Genomic DNA, 21,814 nt, shown 5'->3' with positions numbered 1-21,814 from the left:
GTGCATCATTCCAGGGAATATGTTTCACGCACCCAACAGCAGAAACTGTGCTCAAATGATGAAAGATGTGTCTTTGCACTCAGGTATCCCCACACCTAGGTACTAAACATAGTTATGGATCCTCCTCTATTTCACTGAGAAGGGAGGAAATCGATTGACTTAAAAAATAAATTTCAACTTCTTTTTGGTGTCTTCCAAACACAGGATTCGGATTCAGGCTGTAAATGAAATTGGAGCTGGACCTTTTAGCCACTTCATCAAAGCAAAGACCCGGCCACTGCCACCCTTACCTCCTCGGCTAGAGTGCACTGCAGCCGGTCCTCAGAGCCTGAAGCTGAAATGGGGAGAGAGCAGCTCCAAGCAGCACGCTTCTGATGACATGGTGTACATCTTGCAGTTGGAGGACAGGAACAAGAGGTAAGAGAGTATGAGGTCCTGTGCACAAAGTTATTTATTAATTTATTTTTCGATTTATATCCTGCCTTTTTCCTACAAAGGGCTCAAGGCAGCTTCCATCATCTCTCCTCCTCCATCTTATCCCAAGCAACAACCCTGTGAGGTAGGCTGGGCTGAGAGTCTGTGACTGGCCCAAAGTCACCCAGTTGGCTCTATGACTGAGAGGGGACTAGAACCCCAGTCGTCTGAGTCCCAGTCCCATGCTCTTAACCACTACGCCACACTCTAAAAATGCTATTTCGACCTGTGGATTTCTTTATTTTTCCATCGTGCAATTAATTCCACATAAGACATGCACATGCGTGTGTGTGATAAGCCAGTGGGTTAGCTAATTTTGCATAAATTAATAGCACCATCCCTTTAGTTAGCACCCTGCTGTTGGAGAGTCTGCACTTGTGGGGTCCAGATGCCCAGGCACTGTTGATATGCCAGAGCAATGGCACCATGTGTCACTGCTTTCCAGTCTTTCCAAAGTCAGTGCATGACTATAGAGTTACACATCCCCTTTCCCTGGCCTTGCAGTTACCTCCTGGGAGACTCTAGAAACCACAGGTGATCAAACTTCTCTCTCAGCAAAGTAGATTGCCCCTGCAGTTGTGCAGCTCTTAAGAGGCTTTGAACTGCTTCATGCAATATGGATATTTCACCAAGGGTTATTTTCCTGTGGTGCATGCCAGGTGCATGTGGCTGCTATTTGGAATATGCAGCCCCCTGTTGGGAAGATTGGGGGTTGTGGTGTGTCATGCAAACCAGTCTCACATAACCATACTACTAATTCAGGGCTATGCAAGGTTATTTCATCCTCAAATAACCCACGCTGGTTAGGTTTGCACAACATGCTACAAACCCCAATCACCCCAGCTGGAGATTGCATATTCAAAACAGTGGCCACACATACCTGGCATGTGCTGTGGCTTATTACAGGATGAATCACTCGCAGAGAACTGGCCATGTTATACAAACCAGTTTAGGTGTGTCACAAACCAGACCCTTCCCTTAGCCTATAGAGGTGGGGCAGAGCCAGCAATGAGACTACATTGTGGATGGCCATCAAGGCCAGTCCTTGTTTTTGAACCCCTTCTTATGGTGCTGGATGCCTTTGGAACTGCAGCACTTCTATCATAACCACAACCAGAGACATTGCTAAGTTTTAATATATTGCACTTACTTAAGGAACAAAAGGAAAGAATTGGTCTAATGCACTGGCTCCCAAAGATGCAGCAGTGTTTAATGAAAGGGCAAATGGGCTGGGGCAGTGGATCCTTGATGTGAAAAGACATGTGCTGCTGATACAGAAGCGTGTCACTTTTTTCATTTGATACCACAGTTTTGTTTTGTTTTTTAAGTTAATATTAATTAAAATATTTAAAATATTTAAAAAGTTAATACTCTGAGACCTGTCTTGCAAACTTCCTACTCAAGAGGTCCAAAAACCACTCACTGATTTTTTTCTAAAGAAATGCCAAGAGCCTTCCAATGAATAGAAATTTTCTTGGACAAGAGTGACTAATAAAACAACTGCGTTGTTGCAAAGCCATGCTTGGCAGATGTATGGTCCCTGCAGCGATGTATAATTGAGCAGAATAGAATTATTTTTCTCTCTGGTTAGCCCTGTTATTTGTCCATATATTAAACTAGTAGAGCAGGGGTTACAGTCAGGAGAAGCTGTGCTGACTGGGCCTCTGAGCAAGCACAACCAACCATATTTCTTTTTAAAGGGCGATCCATTTCAGTCTCTCGCTGTTCTAGCTCTGCATATCAGCAGCCAAAGTTGCCATCCTTCTTTCATTGTCCGTGGCAATTAATAACCAGGGTGCTGTTAGAGGAGGGATGGAACTCAAGGCTCCCATGCAGTTCTTCCATATGAGTATCCATATTTCTGATCATCGCATCAGTTTTACTGAATGTTGTTGTTGCTATGTGCCTTCGAGTTGTCTCCGACTTATGGCAACCCTCTGAATGAAAGCCCTCCAAAATGTCTGGTCCACGACAGCCCTGCTCAGCTGCTCTAAATTCAAGGCTGTGACTTCCTTTATGGAGTCAATTCATCTCTTGTCTGGTCTTCCTTTTCTTCTTTGGCCTTCAGTTTTCCCTAGCATCTGTTGAATGAACATTGCAATACCGAACGACATCTGTTAGGCATACATATGAAGATCCAAACCGCTGCTTTCAAATTGTAATTGCCTTGTGCTGAGTCCAACTGCTTGTCTATCTAGGCTAGGTCTGTCTAGTCTGCCTGGTAGCATCTCCCTAGATTTTTCCAAGACCTGCTACCAGCATACTTTGGAAAAGGAGATGATACCAAGGATTACACCTGAATCCAGACACAAGGGGAGGGTTGCTAGGAGCATGGGCACAGGTTGCCTTATGCTGCATCAGGCCATTGGTCTGATCTTGCACAATATATTGTCAAGGCAGAAATGGCAACTGCTCTCCAGGCTTTTGGGCAGAAATTTCTCCAGCCCTCTCTGCTTTGGATTGCACCTCGTGAAAGCAGATGCTCTACAGCTGAGTCATGGTTCTTCTTCATTCCACTGTATATGCGCTTGCATTTAATACATCACTGAGTGGACTTTTGCATCTTACTGCAATTCCCTCTCTCTCCCACACACTAAAATCTGGGGGAATCCCTCTGAAAGTAGTCTCAGTACAAGGAACTTTTGGATAGTGGTTGTGACATCAATTACAGAGGTGGTAAACCAAGGTACTTGGGAACTTTCATTTAATAAAGAAGTTTGACCTGGGATGTACACAGCAAATATCCAAGTCAGGTCTTTGCCGACTCGCAACACCACCCCTTCTGTTTCAGAAAATAAATTTAGCATTTCTTGTTACAGCTTTGTATAGCTTTCCTCTGTCTCTCCAGTTCACAAGTACAATAAAGCATGCTTGTGTGAACTTTGCATGTTTTCTTTATTGGTGAGACTCTAGGTTATTGTCTGGGAAGATATTTAACCAGCAATAATCCAAAATTCAGTCCAAAGATACAACCTAACAATTACTTTCCAGAGCATAATAGGGATTAAAAGAAAAAGAAAGAAAATCCAGGTCAAACAAATTAACTTTGTTGTATCAAAGCTGTCATTTTTGATGGCAGTCATTAATCTTCAGCTCTTAAACCATTATGGTTTTTCTGGGAAATTTGCAGGTGTTTCCAAGAGCCAGCACTGAAGTGATACAATTAGCTAATGTGCTAATTATGGAACGCTTTGCCAATTATGTCAATGTTTCCTTGAGCTCTTGCCAGTGACGTTGCCTCTCTATTAGTTTACCAGCAAACAAAACTGTGAACTCAGTGGTAGGGATGTGCTCTGCATGCAAAATGCTCTCTGTAGATTCAGCCCATCTCTGGTCTCCTAGAGAGTCACTGCCACTCAGAATAAACAAGACTGAGTTAGACGGATCAATGAACTTATCATCACAACAGCTTCCTTTGTGCCTTGCCAAAGTAAAATGAGGTTTTCTAAGGGTGGGTTAAGTCTACAATAATTAAAAAGAAAATGATAAGCAATTGATGTCCACATTACAGATTTTAACTAGTTCAGCCAACTGTAAAACCATGGAGAGTTTAGGTATAGAGAAGGGCAGCAATTCTCAGTAGGCAGATAAAATTCTAGTTCCCTAAGTTGTTTTTTCACAATATTATTAAATCATTCACTAATGTTTTAATTTGTAGTATAACTATGTCCTCTTTGTCCTCTGGATGACCTTACTTGCACTTTTGGAGTTTTCAGTATCAGGAAACAATTCCTATACTTTCGGGTTGGTTTAGTGTATAATGGGTTAAGTTTTGCAGGTGTCCATGGATTTTACAACTTGCTTTTTCCTTGTTCTTCTTTACTAAATAGTTTGTTTCGGCCAATCATTTGCTTTTTTTGTTTTTTAACAATATATACTGTATTTTTAATGTGTTCCCAGAAGTTTTTCCAGTGGCTTGAGGTTAGGCTCTCTTTACAAACCTAAATCACTAATAAACAAAACTCTTGGTTCTGTTTAATCTAAATAATACATGATATACCTCATTACCTCCATTCACAAAGAAATTTTAAGTTCTAAAAGTCTGTTAACAGTTCAACTGTTATTTATAAGTACTGTTTATGGAATAGTACTTTAGAAAGTAACTGTATTTCCATTTAGTTTCAGGCAATTGTGTCTTATATATATAGCTTTCTCTATTATTTTATCATGTTACTTTTTAATAATAGGGTGGTATGATTGTTGTATCTGTTACAACAATTATATCAAGGTGTATCCTTGATATGCCTTATGTGGTTTTCATACATAACTAAAAATATAAGATACAACTAAAATGACCTCTTTACAGTTGCAAAACTAAAACGCTAAGCTAAAAGACACTCTGCAGCCCAGTACAGCAAAATGGATAAAACAGGTCAAGGATACAATCCTATGAAGACAGAAAAGAAGTCTAGCCACTGTTACTGGCTGGGTGTGCTGGGAGTGGAAGACCTTTTCTGTCTAAACACTCAAAGGGTTACACATTAAACCAATGAAAATGGAAACACCAACAATTTAAGCACTTAAACACCCAGCCCAGCAATTTAACTAAAAGTAAAGATTAACATAGGCGATACCTATGGTAAATCCTGTATTAAATGCAGCTATCTCATGAACTTCTTGTTTCAAGAATGGTATTGCATTGGAAAATCAAAATTTGCAAGTTAGATAATAAGCAGCCATTTCCAAGAATATAGTATTGGATTTTGAGATGGAGCTGACTGGAGCTCCTGCCTTTTCCAATCCAATGATTTTACTTACATTAACTATTCCAAGTAGAACAATTTTAGCTCATGGTTATTGTCATGGGTGCTGTGAACTGATTTTTTTCCCTTATAAAGCTACATAATGATAAAATGCCTTTACAACTGTTCAAGAGCTACATTTGTAGAAATTGCACTGTCTTCCTTTAAACATTACAGTTCACTTGATCGTAGATATTTGATTTGCATAAGTGCTGCAGTATTTTAAGAAATAGAAAAGGAGCAATTCATTGTAACAATTCATTGATGTTTGAGCAGCCATGTAAGTGGTGCTGAATGCAAATGGATAAGTATTTCTCTCAATATGGAGCCAGGCATCACCTAAGTTGTATTTCTCAACATGAATCTGCATGCATATTCTGATATGATAAAGGTGAATCTGCATGCATATTCAGATACGCCTTCAAATGTATTCTAGAAACCAGACTTGTGACCATATAGCTGGACTTTGAAGCTCTTAATTAATGGAGTTGGAGTCGGATTGGGGAGGGAAAGGAAAGTTGTGGTAATTAGTGCTAATAATAGTTGACCTTACAAGAATCATCTTCATCAAATGTGCTACTCAAAGGAAAAGGTCAAAATGTTGCTGGAGTTTCTCTGTGGTCAATAAATAACATGTGTAGTGAGATTTATTTATTTATTTAGACAGCTTATATGCCATCCCCATCGCATAAGCCTCGGGGCGGCTTACAATCATTAAAATCCCACGTATAAATACAAAAAAAAAATCATAGAATAAATAAAATACATAAAATAGTGGAAACAGCCTGGTTTAAAATCAACAAATAAACCTTAACAATTAAAATAGCGTTTAAATAAAAAGGTCTTGGCCTGGCGCCGAAAAACAAATGACAGCGCCAGGCGGACCTCTCTGGGGAGCACATTCCATAGCTTGGGCGCCACCGCAGAGAAAGCCCTCCTCCGAGTACTCACCCTCCTAATATCGTTCACGGAGGGTTCCCGGAGAAGGGCCTCTGCCGCCGATCTCAAGGGGCAGGAGGGCATATATGGACACAGGCGTTCCTTTAGGTGACCATGACCTAAGCCGTTCAGGGCTTTGTAGGTGATAACCAGCACCTTGAATTGGGCCCAGACTTCAATGGGGAGCCAGTGGAGCTGACGGAGGACTGGGGTTATATGAGAACAACACCCAGTCCCCGTCAGCAGCCTGGCAGTTCTATTTTGCACCAATTGATGTATCCAGACCGTCTTCAAGGGCAGCCCCACGTAGAGCGCATTACAGAAGTCTAATCGGGGAGTGACCAATGCGTGTGTCACTGTTCCCAGGCTGTATGGACACAGCTGATGGACCAGCCAAAGCTGAATGAAAGTGCTCCACGCCACCGCTGTCACTTGAGCTTCTAACGATAGCTCTGGGTCCAGCAGCACTCACAAGCTGCGGACCCTGTCCTTAAGGGGGAGTGCAACCCCATTCAGGACAAGGTCTAAGTCCCCCATCCCAAAGCCCGATCTGCCAACCAACAGGACCTCCATCTTGTCTGGACTGAGCTTCAGTTTATTGGCCCTCATCCAGCCCATTACCTCGGCCAGGCACCGGTTCAGTACAGCCACTGCCTCACCTGGATTGGTGGAAAACGAGAGGTAGAGCTGGGTATCATCAGCGTACTGATGATTCCGCAGCCCACACCTCCTGATGACCTCTCCCAGCGGTTTCATGTAGATGTTAAATAGCAAGGGGGACAAAATGGACCCCTGCGGAACTCCATGGCATAACTGCCATGGCGCAGAGCCATAGTCCCCCAGCACCACCTTCTGAAATCGGCCATTGAGATAGGAGCGGAACCACTGCAAAGCAGTGCCTCCAACTCCCAATCCCGCTAATACCAAGCAATTTACTTCCTTGTTTTCATTATCATTAGCTTTTTGAAAAGGCAATCCTCCAAATTGTTAATATTCCAAACCAAGATTGCAAATTGTTATAGATAGTTCCACTTTTGTATTGTTTGCAGTAGCCAATGGCTATAAACAATATGTGGTTTTTTGTGCTGGTTTGAAGAGGGCACATATCATGATTTGCTGATATGCCAGTATAATGCCAGTCATGGCTTTGCATTGCACATGAAATGTCCTAGTATATTACTTTTAAAATAATGTGAGTATAAGCAGTTTGTATGCAAAGATGGAAGTTGCATGCATGCTTTGCCTTCTGAAGAATATAGTTATTACCTATCAATTGTAGGTTTTCAAAGAGTCTAATTAAAACATGGTTTATGCTCTTAACTTAATTAAGATCATTAACTCCTACTTTAATAGTAGTGCCTGTTTTTAATCCAGCTTGGAGAGGTTCAGAAGTACATTTAAAAAATAAGTTGATTATACTTCTATCAAATTTGGAGCCTTTTTTTATATTATTATTGGCTGGAGAAAGGGGACTTGGTTTAGACCTAAAAATGTTTTTTAAGATTCCATAAATGGATCTGAATATGATTACAGAATGTTAAAAGATATGTAATAAGGGGCTGACTCAGTAGTTCCAATGTTTGTGAGGATTGATGTTTTTAGTACTGTTTTAAAATTTAATAAAGTACTGCAAAAAAAAGTCAATTATCATATTCATAATAATCAAGTGTGCAGCTGTTAATGGGATTTGGCTGGCAAATAAAGAAAGGAAATCAGCAATTATGACTGAATCATATGGTTGCTATAGTATATATTTTTAAATAACCAAATCCTTTAGTTAACAGGTAACAAGAAAAGTTGATAGGACATTATTTGACTAAAAGTATTCATCACAAATCAGTATCACTGTGTGCCTCACATGCAAGTACCTGTAATCTCCTCCTCCTCTGTTCTCTTCTCATTTCATGTATGTGATTCTTTATGATGTCTTCCTAATACTGGGAAAACGTGTCCAAGCTCTCACAATGACCCATTTCATGATTTGCTGCCTTTACCTGCAAACCAGATTGTGGGTTCCTTAACTTTAATTTGCTGTGGCAGGTGCCAGGCATGTTCCATGGCCATTTCAAATATTCAGCTCCTGATCAAGTTGATGATCAGAGGCTGCTACATAATATCTGAACCTGGATGCTATACTTTAACCATGATTTAAACAACCCACCTTTAAACTACACTTGGTATTTAGGTTAACTGCCATTTTTAAGCTATAGCATCTAGGTTTGGGTGACAAATATCAACCCCCAATTAGATTGAATATTCGTGCCTGGTAAATCGATTTGCCTCCATTTCTTGCTCATGTATGTGCAGTGTAAATCTCCATCTCTACACCAAAGGCTGCAGAGCCATCGAGAAGAGTAACACAGGACTTGCCATGCTGGATCAGACCAATTCAATCATTGGTTCCATGTGGTTCCATGTGGATCCAAGACATTTTGCTGACAGAGGATGGTGCCCCCTCCCCCACGAGTCTTTAAAATGCTTGCTTGCACCACTGAGACACCAAATCCTGCCTTCATATACCTTCTCAAGTCTAGATTGCAGTGTGGTTAATAAAAAGCATGTTGGATATAGCAACCAAACAATTTTAAAATAAAAAAAGAAAAAAAAAAAGATTCTTGCATTGTAACTGCCACATTATGTCTGTAGTAAAGTATTCCATAAGTCCTATGAGAGTAAAAAGTATTAAATTATTTTGTGCTATATTCATTGATATCCTGAATGTTTTAAAGAAAGTAACTGAGGTTTTACTAACCCAGAATCAGTTATATGGCCAAAATGAAGCTATGCAAGCCACTTTGGGTTCATAACAGGAGGGGAGAAATGCATTCTACTAATAATAACTTCTTCATTGGTTCTGAATAGCAACCAAATGGCGGATGCAGCAAGCAAGCCAATTATACCCTGTCTCATTATTAAAAATTCAGAGTGCGGTTGGCCTGCCCCATTCTTTTATTCTCTCTTCAAACTTTGTGCAAAGCACTTCCATGTTGGACAAATCATCCATGGATTCAAATGGATGTGTAGACTGATTTTTCACTTTTGGGCCAGCATGGGGGAGGGTAGGTTGGATCTGTGCTAATGTGTTAGTTAGTTGGTTAGTTAGTTAGTTAGTTAGGTTGGATCTGTATTGATTGATTGATTAATATTAATGTGCATTAGTGCTCATGCAAGTAAAAGGAAATACTGGTGAAAAGAATATGATTCCATCAATGAACAAATCATGGAATAGAAGTTGACTGACAATCAGAGAAAAGTAGACAAAATCCATACAGCCCTATACTCTCTTCTCTTTCCATCCTCCTGCTTTCTTCTCCCTACCCCACTACAGTTTTCCAGGATGGGCAGCTGCCAGGAGATTCTGTATTGTATATTCTGTATTGTACCAAGCACACGGTCAGTTGCTGTTGTTGTTTTTTAAGGCACTTTTCCTTTCTTCATTTTTTGCATGTTTAGATCACCCATTAACTGGAATTATCTGTGTGGTATACAAATTAGTTAAACGCATAACATGCAAACAATCATTTGTATGCATTTCTGGCTCTCCACCTGCAGAATGGTCACCACTAGTTAATTCTGTTTGCCACCCACCCGTTCACTGCAACCCTTCACATCTGCTCTGGAAGGTTGGAGAATCCTTCAGAGTAGTTTGGAGGTGCTTTGGGGGAAGGATGCTCCACAAGCAGAATCCTACTCATGTGACATTGTTATTAGCCCAGTAAACAATGTTAAAGCAGTACATAATAAATCATTGCTTTTTATTATTTTAAATAAGCCTCTGAAACCATTTTCCAAGCAGAGAAATAGAGAATAATGAATCAGTTGCTTCTAGAAATTTCAGGAATAATACCACCTCATGTCACTCAATACTGATGGTGTAAAAATGTGTTCTGTGCAGTCCATGTACTGATTACTTGTACACGTAGTGGGATACATGCTATTCTTTTCACAAGGTAAACAAGCAGTGAAAATGCAGCTTCCTTGATGGTATACCATTGTTAAAGGGTTTCAGTAAGATAAAGATGCACTTCCTTGTATCAGCTAATGGTTTGTCCCTTTTGCTTTCCGCCCCCCTCCTCACACCCACTTTCCAGTTTAAACAATTCTTGGAACTTCATGCTCTTCATTTCATTAGCCAGATTATTTGGTCCTCTTTTGAATCTCCTGAGTTTGTACACAGACTAGCACAAAATATATAAAAATGATTCCATAAATAGCTGAAGGTGTAATACGTGTATAAGTAGAAGAACAGTTTGGGCATTCGTTTTATTTTCTAAATAGCAAGAGAGGAGAGGCATTTATTGTTTTAAAATGGACACTCGCCTTTGGTGGTAATCTCATTTGCCTATTAGCAGCTGTCGCTTGTTGAAGTGTAAACCTCAGTTGCAAATGCTTTAGTTCCTTGTGCTGTGGAAAAAACAGCCTCAGGTCAGAAGTTTAGCTCATTAAAATATTAATGACATCTCTCCCACTGTTATTGCTCTTTCTCTGTTGCTTCCTGCAAGGGATACAAATAATGCCTTCCTGCAAGGGATACAAATAATGCCTGCATGGTAAAGCAGTACCCAATATGTTTGTTTATGCTTGGATGTCTAACTTCCACCTTTGCATAATTGCAAATTGAGTTGGCTTGCTTTGAAAATAGCCTTATTGGGAATATGTCAAAAAATGGAGGGAGGCCCTAAATAAAAATATAAAGGCCAAGGTTAAAGGACCAAATTTCACAAGTTTCATAGGTCTATGCCTTAAAATGTCGGCAGGAAATTCAATTCAAATTGCATTTGGTGACATGCAAACCATTTCCTGGAAGAGCATTGCAGGGGACAAAAATATGTTGACGACAAAATTGAAGCTTTGTCATCTTCTGCTCATTCTTTCTAGGAACGCTGTGTTCTGTATGTCTGTACATTATTTCTTTGTTTGACGTGAGAACGCCTGGGAATGTCACTGGTTCAGATAGTAATGTAGAAAAGATATGAGTAATTTTTCTGTGGAACATTGCCTCCACTAGGAAAGGGTGTTTTCTTCCCCAGGCTTTGCATATTTACATTTTTAAAGACTGAGCTTCCATTAAAAGGTGGTGTGTGTTGGAAACACTCATTGGAAAGAAGAGTAGTATTTGGATTCTGTTCACCTTGTTTCCTTTGCAAGCTTTTCATGTTCTAAGAAGGTATCTAAAAGATTTGCTTGTGTTGTATGGAGTCATGTCTGTGCTTTAGTACTGTTGGTTTCTAAGTCTACATCACTGGAAGCAGAGTATGATGAATAGTATAATAGATGCCAGGAACTCCTGGTCTTTGAATCTGAAGTTTCTTGGCAAGACGCTTGGAGTGGCCACTCTTCCAGAGCAGAAGTCATACCTTAATGTGGTTTAGCCTGTATTTTGATGGATCTCCATTTTCCCCATTGGCCACCCTGAGTGATACTCTGTTGGAAGGTTGTCTTGTACATTATTAATAATAATAGGGGTTAGGGTTAGGGTCCTTTTGTTTGGCAGGCAGTATGGATTGCTTGGATTGGCCAGGCCTGGTAAAATGCAATGAAATAATAAATGCATAAAAATGTTACAAGCAGAACGGAGGGAAAGCCTGAGTAGACAGATTCATCTTCAAGAGGTCTTTTAGCACATCATAGTTCCTGTTTCTTGAGGCACATGCAGAAGATTCTATGGGTTTGCTTGGTGCATACAGGGGAAGACCATCAGCTGAAGATGTGAGTTGTGCTAGCTAGAAAGGACATGGGGTCCAGCATTAAGCAATGAAGTTCAACCATTTTGTGCTCTCTTAGTTTGGCATGAAATTACAATAGCTACTCACACAGTGGTAAATTTGCAGTCCTTTCAGGGCAAATGTGTTAGCTGCCCATTACACCGCATCTAAGTTCAGGAATGAATGCACCTTTTTTCTTCTCTTCTTTGTTTGTTGTGCATGGTTTAACATTACAGCTGTACAATGTATTATTATTTATTTAAAACTTTTGTATGCCGTCCTTTATATAAATATCTTGGGACAAAGGCTAAGTAAGTTTGACACTAACCCAAGACTGAAACTAACCATGATTTGAAGTTGGTTTGTAAGTCTGGATTGAGTAACAGCCTATAAATGTGTAAATAAATAGGAAAATAACTGCATGGTGCTCACAATATCCAGCATCACTGCAGATGTTGGGTTTCAATCATGTTTTAGCATAGGGAAAGGAAGGGGTACCTTGCAACCAGGAGAGCAGAACTGGAGATAATTTGTGAAAACCTCCAGCCCAGAGCTTACAGGAAATCAGTTCGGCATCTGCACTTGGCCTTTTGGTCATTCTACTGTCTATAATTTCTTGGTCTGAGTCTTGTTATAATTGTAGTGTGAACCATTGTAGCCCAGTGAATCCATATTTATTCTGAGAAACTTTAGTATTCTATTGCTTCATGGCTTTCTGTTCCTGCTGTTGCTAATTAGAAGTGCAGAAAATTCAGAGCACTGGTTGTCCATTCGGTGAAGTGGTCATCTGATTGCCAGAGCCAAGACAAAACAGTTCAGTGCACAACATGTGCTGAAAAATGATCTGGTTGCCAGGGCAAGCAGTTATGCAACTTCAGTGCACATTGAACCTGATACACACATCAGGCTAGCATTTGATTGTGTACAAGTGTCAAGTAAAATGGTCTACAGGATCAGGCTTCAGGCCATAACATTTTGTGTCTCAGCAGCTCTGTTGTTCTATAATTGCAATACTATATTCAATGCTCAAGGAGCATGGCTGGAGACAGTGTGTTTGGAAAATCACCGAGACACATTTTTATTTCTCATGTGGTTTGCACTTCCTGATCTTTAAGGCTGCAATTCAGAGGCATACCTCTCTTCCTGTCTGTACCACATACCAGAGAGCATCAATATATGCATACTTGACTTTCTCTTCTGGATCATAGCTTCTGTATTAAGAACCCTCTTTGACTTTCCCCCCTAAATTTAGAGAGCAGCTTATCATGGCTTATTGGGACTGTGATACAAAACATGTAATCCCTCAATCCTTCAATATGAGGAGAGGATTTGGGGGCAAGTTGATGAATTAAATGAGCAATCCTAGGCATGTTTAGGCAGATAAACACATGCAAGTCCCAAAAAGCATCAGCCAGCTAGTCGGCATTCTGGAAGTTGTACACCTATTTCTGTCTAAACTTTGCATAAAATTGCACCCTAGATTGAGACCTTCTGGCCAGGGGCATGAATTGATATGCTTTGTGTAATTTAGGGACCTATGGTCATAATTCTGCAAGATGGAAAGGACATTGGAGAATTTGAGGTGGGAAGGATACTGTACTTTGTAAAATGGGGAAATAAAAGGGTCCTGGGGTGACTGATAAAGAGAGTAAAAAAAGGATAAAAAAACACTATTAGGAAGAAGGGGGAAAGAAACTGAAGAGCAGACATGAATATCCTAAATTTTCTTCACAGATACTTGAGGGCTAGTGAAGGACACAACTGTCAAATAATATAAAGTGGGTTGGTATTGTGTCTACTTGTACATCCATCTTCTGCTTTGGTTTTGGCATCATTTAGTAGTTCCATTTTTATGGAGACAGTTCATATACAGAGATAAAGCTTAAACAGATGCCAGTCCAGAGGAGGTTTACCAGGCTGCCTTTCCACATAACGGCTGCATGAGCATCTCATGCAGAGCAGCTGGGCATTACAGATTAGTCACAAAACAACCCACAGTACCCCCAACAGGTGATTGTGCTTCCTGTTTCTGTTTACCTGCCTCCTTACCCCTCAGTCTTCCAGCCAGCTCAGGCATATATCCCAGTGTCCTGTGTGTCAGAATCCATCTTGCCTTCCCCTCCCCGCTCTGGTCCCTACCCCTTTTTGTTCATTTCCGAGGAAGTACTGTTGCTATTGTTGATGCTGTTTTTGGAACATTAACAAGAGCAATTGGGCTGTGGTTTTTCTGGTTCCCTGAATCTCTGAAGTCTTTATAAGTGACAGAACAGGATGGGGCCAGGCGGGTGTCAGCGCCAGTGGTACTTTAACCTGCACCCCTCTGTGGGGCTCCATTCACTCCATCAGTTCAAAACTTGAAATTGAGACATGGAAGATGCTGCCCTCTTCCTCTTTTGGTACGTTTCCTTTTTCCATTTTGTTCCCACTTATCGGTGCCTTTCAGTTGATCCACTGGTCTCTGGCACCTCTGGGCTGATTAGCCAATATGCGGTCTCACCTTGTCAATGTCTTTGCAGGTTGCATATTCCTCCTCTGCCTTCCCTGGACAGCCAAAACAGGCAAAGCAATTCACTAGGCGAGGACACGCATACAGACAGCCATGCAAATTCACTTTCAAAGGACTTTATGTATATAGTATATGAATACAGTTGTATAATTTTCTGGGACTGGGGAAAATGGTGGCCAACTAGTAACAGTCACTGCCAGTTGGACATCATTGGAGAGGCAGTCACTGGTGAGATTGCAGAGAGAGCCATGGCTTTTTTCTGTTTAAGCCGGGTGGCTTCCTAGCTGATCCCTTAATCCCAAGGCAAAATTGTTTCCTGGATTCCAATGACATTCCATCATGGTACAAACAGCCACTGGGTGTAGGTCTGGGTTCAGCTAATGTGACCCATTGCAGTTGAACACGGTGAGTTGGGAGATCATTAATTTACAAAACAGCAGCTGCAACTAAAACAGATCACTATCTGGGGCCTAAATTTCAGATTACTAATCGAGGCATAGCAACACTGTTAGTGACTCATGTAACACAATTATGCTAGGATTCCAAGGGCGCATTAGGAGGTTTTGTGTGTGTCTGTGTGCACACGTATATGTGAAAGCACTTGGAATCCTAGCCTAACCATATAAGACATTTTCAGAGGCTACTTAACATGCTGTTCTGTTCTGGTAATGTGAACAGCGGTTGCTCTGTGGGCACATGCAACTTCCCCGCAACAGTAACAACTGCCCTATGTGAATTACCTGAGCATGGAGGTTCAGAGGCATGTACTGCCTAGAAATGCCTATGATGCACACGAACGATTCAGGGCACTTGCATAGGCATATGGGATGCTTGATGTGCAGTTCTGTATAATTGAACCAACCTATTTATTGAACCAAGAGCCAGTGTGGTGGAGTTGTGAAGAGTGTGGGACTGGGACCAGGGTGATCTGGGTTCCAGTCCCTGCTCAGCCATGGGGCCAACTGGGTGGCTCTGGGGCAGTCACAGACTCTCAGCCCAACCTGCTTCACAAGGTGGTTGTTCTGGGGTTAAGATTGAGTGCAGGAGGAGGAAGGACACAAACCACTTTGCGCTCTTGTAAGAAAAGGGGCAAGGTATCAGTCAATCAATATGCCGCTTGCTTAGCCACATGTAGAGAAAGTACAGTCAGTCAGCGACATACACTGTTAGCGATAAAGAATAACTCACTTGGTGTTCTCTCCTCTTATTGTTTTAGGTTTATTCCAATCTATAGGGGACCAAGTCACACCTACAAGGTACAACGGCTCATGGAATTTACCTGCTACACGTTCAGGATACAAGCTGTCAATGATGCTGGGGAAGGACCTCTCTCAGAAGTGTTTACCTTCAGCACAACCAAATCTATTCCCCCTGTCATCAAAGGTAAATAAGATGCACCCCCAGTACGGGTTGGAGTAGGCAGATGAATCCATACAAATCACAAATCACGTCCCTAATGCTTTTCACTTTCCGCTACGGAGCGGGGGTGGCACAATTGCTTTTTATCTCCACAGTAATTCACTCTTAAGGGCCTTGATTGCTCTTGTATAGTTCACTTGGAAGTAGCTGAGGATGCTGTTAATGCATCCTCGCCCTGCCACATTTACAGAATTTTATGCAGGGTACGGAAGGGATTGTTATCCATTGACAAGCTTGCCTCCATAAAAACTTGTCGTGGAATTTCCCTGGCTGGTCCATTCAATCCCATCCTGCACAGGACGCTCTAATACTCTGAGTTTGGTGGGCTGTGGGTATCCTGGTTGGATTGTACCCTAAATGGCCGGAAAAGTGCTTCAGTGCTACTTAAAAGGATGCTTTTTGAAAAAAGAAGTACCACATTAAGAAATGGCACCTTCAGCACAGGTCACGTGGTGTGTGTGCTGTGAGCTATGATAGGTTTGTCACTACCCCCATCAAAGCCATGTCCTTAAAGGCAGAAGGCAAGCACTAAGGGCACTGCTGGCAGTGCAACGCAGTGAGATGCTCATACAGACAAGCCCTGATGTTTCACATAAAAGTGGAGAGCCAGGTCCATTTGTAGGTTATGCATTAGCATTAGGAGCATCCCTGGCCCCTTTTGATGAATGGAGGACTTAAGCCTGAGAGATCCAGGGCTGGAGAGCTACTTAAGCCAAGTCCAGTATCTGATTCTTCTTCTCTCCTCCTTCCCCTTATTATAATCAATCTGTTAACTCTTTTAGTAGACAATATGTTCGCCCAACTCTCTATTAACAGATGGGGATTAGGGAAAAAAAAAAAAAAGAACACAGGGGCTATTTGATAAATGGTTACTTACAATTACAGATGTGTTCCAAAAAACTCAGGAGACATGCTCAGTTCCCTCAGTAGTCCCTAAAGTGCCATTCCTTTTGTTTTGTTTTGTTTTGTTTTGTTTTTTGCTGGCATCTCTTTTGTCATCTCTTCCATTTGGCATCTCTTCCATTTGGCCTTTGATTAGTGGGCCAATTTTGTTCATTTTTAGGGGTATCTTTTCTGAGATTTTCCCCTTGGGGTTGAGTTGGTTCATCTTTGCTTCACTAGTCGTTGCACACTGCCTTGGAAGCACCAGAAAGGTGGATAATAAATAATTTTACTAAAACAACACCAACTTTGGCGTAACCCAGAACTGAGGGCCTGGCTCTTCATTACTCTTTCATTGGCCTGTGATTCATCAAACACATAGGTTTTTTTTAAAGAAAGAGACTATTGTTCCTGTTGCTATGAACTGGGGTTTTTGTTTTTCCCCCAGAGGTGGTGGGTGGAGGTTGGGATTGCTTGAATGTTGCTGCAGTCAGTCCAGCCATTCCCGTGAGGACCGAGGCTGGTTACACAAGAGCCAGTGAGTTGGCTTTATGCTTGATGGATAGGCCAGAATGCCATAACTGGTCAGTGACCCAGGGGGCTTTTGGCTAGTAGAAGAGGATTCCCCTGCCAGCACCCGCCAGTGGCACTCAGCATGTGCTAAGGCAATCAGGTGTGCCGTGAGAACAAACCATGCTTTCCTCCATGGCTAGAACACTCACTCTGAAGCTGTAAAGTCTCTGATGAGCAAGGTCCGGAGAGCCCGCTGTGTTTGCCCGTGTGCCCTGCGCTGTCTGAGAGACTAACAAGTTCATCAGCATCTACTAACATTTAGCGGTTCCTTTTCCAACAAGAAAAGCCAAATTCTTCTGCAATCAGAAGACAAGATTGTCAGTCAGTTACAATGGGTAGTGAGTGCCCAGGGGGTTGATGGCTTACTTTTAAAAAGCACAGTAAACTGAATAACACCAAGCTGTCAATCCATTGAATTTTTGTTCCTTTCTTTTACAATTCTCCACATTTTTCTATCATGCTAGTTTTTCAGGTAGACATTTATGTCCACTTTTGTCTTCTTCTAGAGTTTGCTTTATGTGATTGTAGTTAGGTTTAGCTTTGGATTTTCTTCTTTCCATGGTATATCAGGAGTGTTTCTTAGAATGCTCCCTGTCATACTGGATCACTTCTTCATGCTTTACCTCTAATCTCTGGCATTCTATCCTGCTCACTTTATGCGTGCCAGAAGTGCCACAAACTTCTTTTTCAGAAGTTAAATTATTCCTCAGACAGCAGGTGTTCCTTCTTATAAGATGTTTGTTATACTACACCCATTCTACAATAAATTTCTAATGTATTATTATTTTGCTTCACACCCAGTTAAAGTGTTCCACTTCTTCAGTACATGTAAACATTTCTCACAAAGAATGTATCATGCATTCAGAATAAATGGGAGGAATGGGGGAGGGAGGGATTAGAAAGAGCAAATTTTATGGATTTTGCCACTATAAATCAAACTTGATTGCAGTAGAAGTTTTCTTATCCGCCTCTGCTAGAATCTCTTTATTTTTAGGCCACAGTTCTGAAGATGAATTCATTCAGTTTAATGTGTTCTGTGAATTAAATTACAGAGGGGAGAATTATAAATATTTTCACAACATATCCTTTTGCATTGATTGATTAACATATGAAAATCTTTTTTATAGCACCTCGAGTGAGACAGTTAGAAGGTAACACCTGTGAAATTGCATGGGAGACAGTACCACCTATGAAGGGAGACCCGGTCAGTTACATTTTGCAGGTCCTGGTTGGAAGAGAGTCTGAGTACAAACAGGTATGCAGAAAGTGCTGTTTTACATAAAGTTCATATAACAGGATAAGATTTCCTTATGACATGATTCTTTCCTAGAGGTCGAGTCTGTATATTACTCTAAATTCTGCAAATAGCATGAAAAATGTAGAGGAGTAATTAGTTTTGTAAAATACCATGTCCCATTCGACATATTCATTGTATCCTATTCATGAATGAGAAAATTGATCACAGCTGTAACAATTTAGCTTCAGGTTTGATCTTAGGGTTGGCTCAGCTTGTACCCCACAAAGTCAACAACTCAGCAGAGAGTGGATAAGGCCCCTCCCAAGTTTAATAATCCCAGCTACCACTTAGTGGCTGTAAAAGCCTGAAGGGCTAAATTCAGCATAGGAAGTTCTACTTTCTTTGGACTTTTCCTGAAAAATTTCAGATTTCTGAGATACGAGATGAAGACACCCAAAATAATGCTTTGTGATAAACGTTTCATGGAATGAAACTTTCCTTGAGAACGTCATACGGGAGCTACACACTTGCTGTCCTGATGAGGTGCTCTGCTATATAGAAGCCCTTACTCTCTCTGATGCAAGGCTGAGGTTCTTTTGGCCTCCAGAGGCTGTGCCACTCAAACTCCCAAAAGCACCAGCCACCATAGCGGATGGTCAGAAATGATGGCAATGGTCAGAAATGGTGGAAACTGTAGACCAAAATGTCTGAAGGTCACCAGCTTCTCCACCAATACCAAAGCCAGTACCTGGCTGTACACAGCCTCACAAATCTAGGCTTTCCACATCCGCTTCATATGTAGTCTAAATGGCATCATCAGCATCCTTCTTTCTTTCTTACTGCAACTATTATTACCCCCATATATTATAATACTTCAGCCTTGCCTTGTACTTTTCATTCATTCATGCATGCAGTCATTGATTACTTTTCTATACCACCCAATAGCCAAAGCTCTCTGGGTGACTTCAAAGAAAGAAAAACTCTGAAGTATAGTATAATACAAAGCCATTTACTTATAAAAAATATTAAAAAATTAAACACAGCCATAAAAATCCCACTAAAATCCAAGAGCCCATTAAAAAAACAGCATACACTGTCAAATGCCAGGGAGTAGACAAAAGAACCTAGCACTGAGAAGATGACAGTATTGTTATTTGTAACTTTTTTACAATCAAGGGGCCACCACCAAAAAGACACTCTCTCTGATTCAAACCTTCTTCAGAGGTGGTTCTTGGAAAAGAGTCTGAGATGATTATCATAGTATACTGTTCAAGCCAGGAAAGCTGCTTCTCAGAGCTGGAGTAATAGAGTGGTTAAGAGACTGAGCATACAAATCAGGATGTCTCCAGTTTCCATCTCAGTTCTGCATACAGTATTTCACTGTTCTTATGGTATATTATTATGCAGAGGAATGTCTGTACAGGGTGGGTGCTCTCTGAACATTTCCTTTCCAGTATGCTTGATGGATTGTCCATTTTCCAACACTGTCTTAGCAGTAAAAGGTGCATTTGCTGTTTCCCATGGCATTTCTGCAGTAATTGTCATTGGAGAGATAGCTTCCCATTTGCACTGTTTTCTGCCTTTCCGCATCCATCTATAACACAGCTGATTGCATGCTAGTAGCTAGCTAAGCCCTCAGGTACCTTTTAACATGAATCATTGCAAATTGCTTTGGGAGCCAAGGAGTCATGGAAAAGCAAACTGTTGTAATCACCCATGTCGACACTTTCTCCAGAAAGAAGATTGTACTTGAATTTGTTTCTACGTTTTTCCAGCATTATCTATTTCTCAAAGTGGAGTCAGAGGCCAACCCTCCCTACAAGTTGTGAGTAGATAGTGCAAAGAGGTGCAAAGCTAGTGGCCATGAGAATTGATGATGGATGGCAGAGTTTGGAAGATATACCAGATGTGAGAGTCCCTGAAAGAGCCAGCTCAAAAAGCTGGAAATAACACTTTGACAGCTTGAGAAATATTTTTAAAAATCATTATTCTTCAAAAAGCCATGGCAAACTGCTCCAAGGATAGGAGGGCCAGTTGGTGGCAAGATACACTAGTCAACAGACATCATCCTCAGGTAGTGTTATTTAAGATGAAGCACTCCAATTACCTGCACAACCTCCCCCCCCCCACCCGAGTTTGCTCCTGGACAGAAAACCACCCTTGTTTACAGAGCAGTTTAGACAATATTCAGTATCATTTCTTAGTCTTAAGATATTCTGTCTTTATAGATGCATCATCTGTGGTCACTGTAATAGGGGACACTGTCAGAGAACATTTCCAGAGCTGATTCCATCTAAGAGTCTTTCTGCAATTGCTTCTATTTACTAATGGTTGCCTTCAAGAGCTGTCTACTCTGTTATTGCACTAGAAATTATACAAATGTCTTCTCAGAGGGAGAGCAACATGATCTCCAACTGAGGGCTGGCATCCAGCAGATTTTCACTGACATGGTGCAAATGAAAAGTCTTGAAAATAAAAATATGCAAGGCTAGCCTGGTCTAGCCAGCCAGAATTGTGCACATCCTGTATGCAGTCCTCTGTACTGATTAGATTGTATGTCCCTATTTTGTCAAATAAATGTCTACAGGAATTGGAGGGGAGATGCTCTGAACAATTATCAGTAGCAGGAGCATCGGTTTGTTACAGTTTAGCTTTGCTGCAGGCCATATTCCCTTTTTCGTGTTTATTTTTGAAAACCAATTTGATGTGTGCTCTTGCTCTAGAAAGCAGGTAAATTACATGTAATTTTTCAATTTATGAAATGAGTAAGAAGCACACTTTTGTTGGAATGGTTGAGCCAGGGATGTATATCCACTTAAAAAAACCTTTGATGCAATAGTGCAGTACCAAATATTATGTTTCTAGTTTAAATGTATACCCCACTTCCCAGTCCCAAAGTAGACACACAATCTTGTAAGTGTGGAAAGCATGTCATGAACAGAAATGTTGCACCTTACCACTCATGGGTCACAAATTGCTGTGGAACAGGGTTTCCTCTTTCACCCTGAGGGCCAACATTCAGTTTTGGAGGAGCCCCTAGGGTTCAAATTCAGGGAGTGGGGAGGGTCACATGCAAAGAGAATGAGGTCAAAAGCACAAAGGGTTGAGTCAAAATAAATAATAACAATATATGTATGGTTGCACAGCTCTCTTACTCTACTAAGCCATTGGATATTCCTCCTTTAAGAATGTGATGAGGGAATTGGCACAAAAGCTGGGAAACCACAAAATGGGGTACGGCCATCTAGGAATCCTAGAGGGTGGAGTTAGTACCCCGGGAAGATCAGACATGTACTCCAGGTCTGGCGTTCTTGCTGCAAGAGTTTGTAGCCAATGG

At 41.1% G+C, this 21,814-nt stretch overlaps 1 protein-coding gene across 1 annotated transcript in view; it reads left to right on the top strand.

Annotated features, from left to right (window-relative positions):
• The first annotated feature begins 6 nt into the window (after positions 1 to 6).
• Positions 7 to 21,814, top strand: part of LOC123025693 (fibronectin type III domain-containing protein 3B-like) — a 39,535-nt gene continuing 17,727 nt past the window's right edge. Inside the window, exons 1-3 of the mRNA XM_044434666.1 lie at positions 7 to 417; positions 15,583 to 15,749; positions 18,368 to 18,495. Of these exons, the coding sequence (XP_044290601.1) occupies positions 380 to 417; positions 15,583 to 15,749; positions 18,368 to 18,495 (333 nt within the window). The 5' untranslated portion in view covers positions 7 to 379. The remainder of the gene's footprint in view (positions 418 to 15,582; positions 15,750 to 18,367; positions 18,496 to 21,814) is intronic.

This window comes from Varanus komodoensis, unplaced genomic scaffold, assembly GCF_004798865.1.
Source record: "Varanus komodoensis strain SLA01 unplaced genomic scaffold, ASM479886v1 scaffold28, whole genome shotgun sequence".
Taxonomy (NCBI): domain Eukaryota; kingdom Metazoa; phylum Chordata; class Lepidosauria; order Squamata; family Varanidae; genus Varanus; species Varanus komodoensis.
The sequence above is the reverse complement of the archived record's forward strand: the minus strand, read 5'-3'. Positions and strand labels throughout refer to the sequence as shown.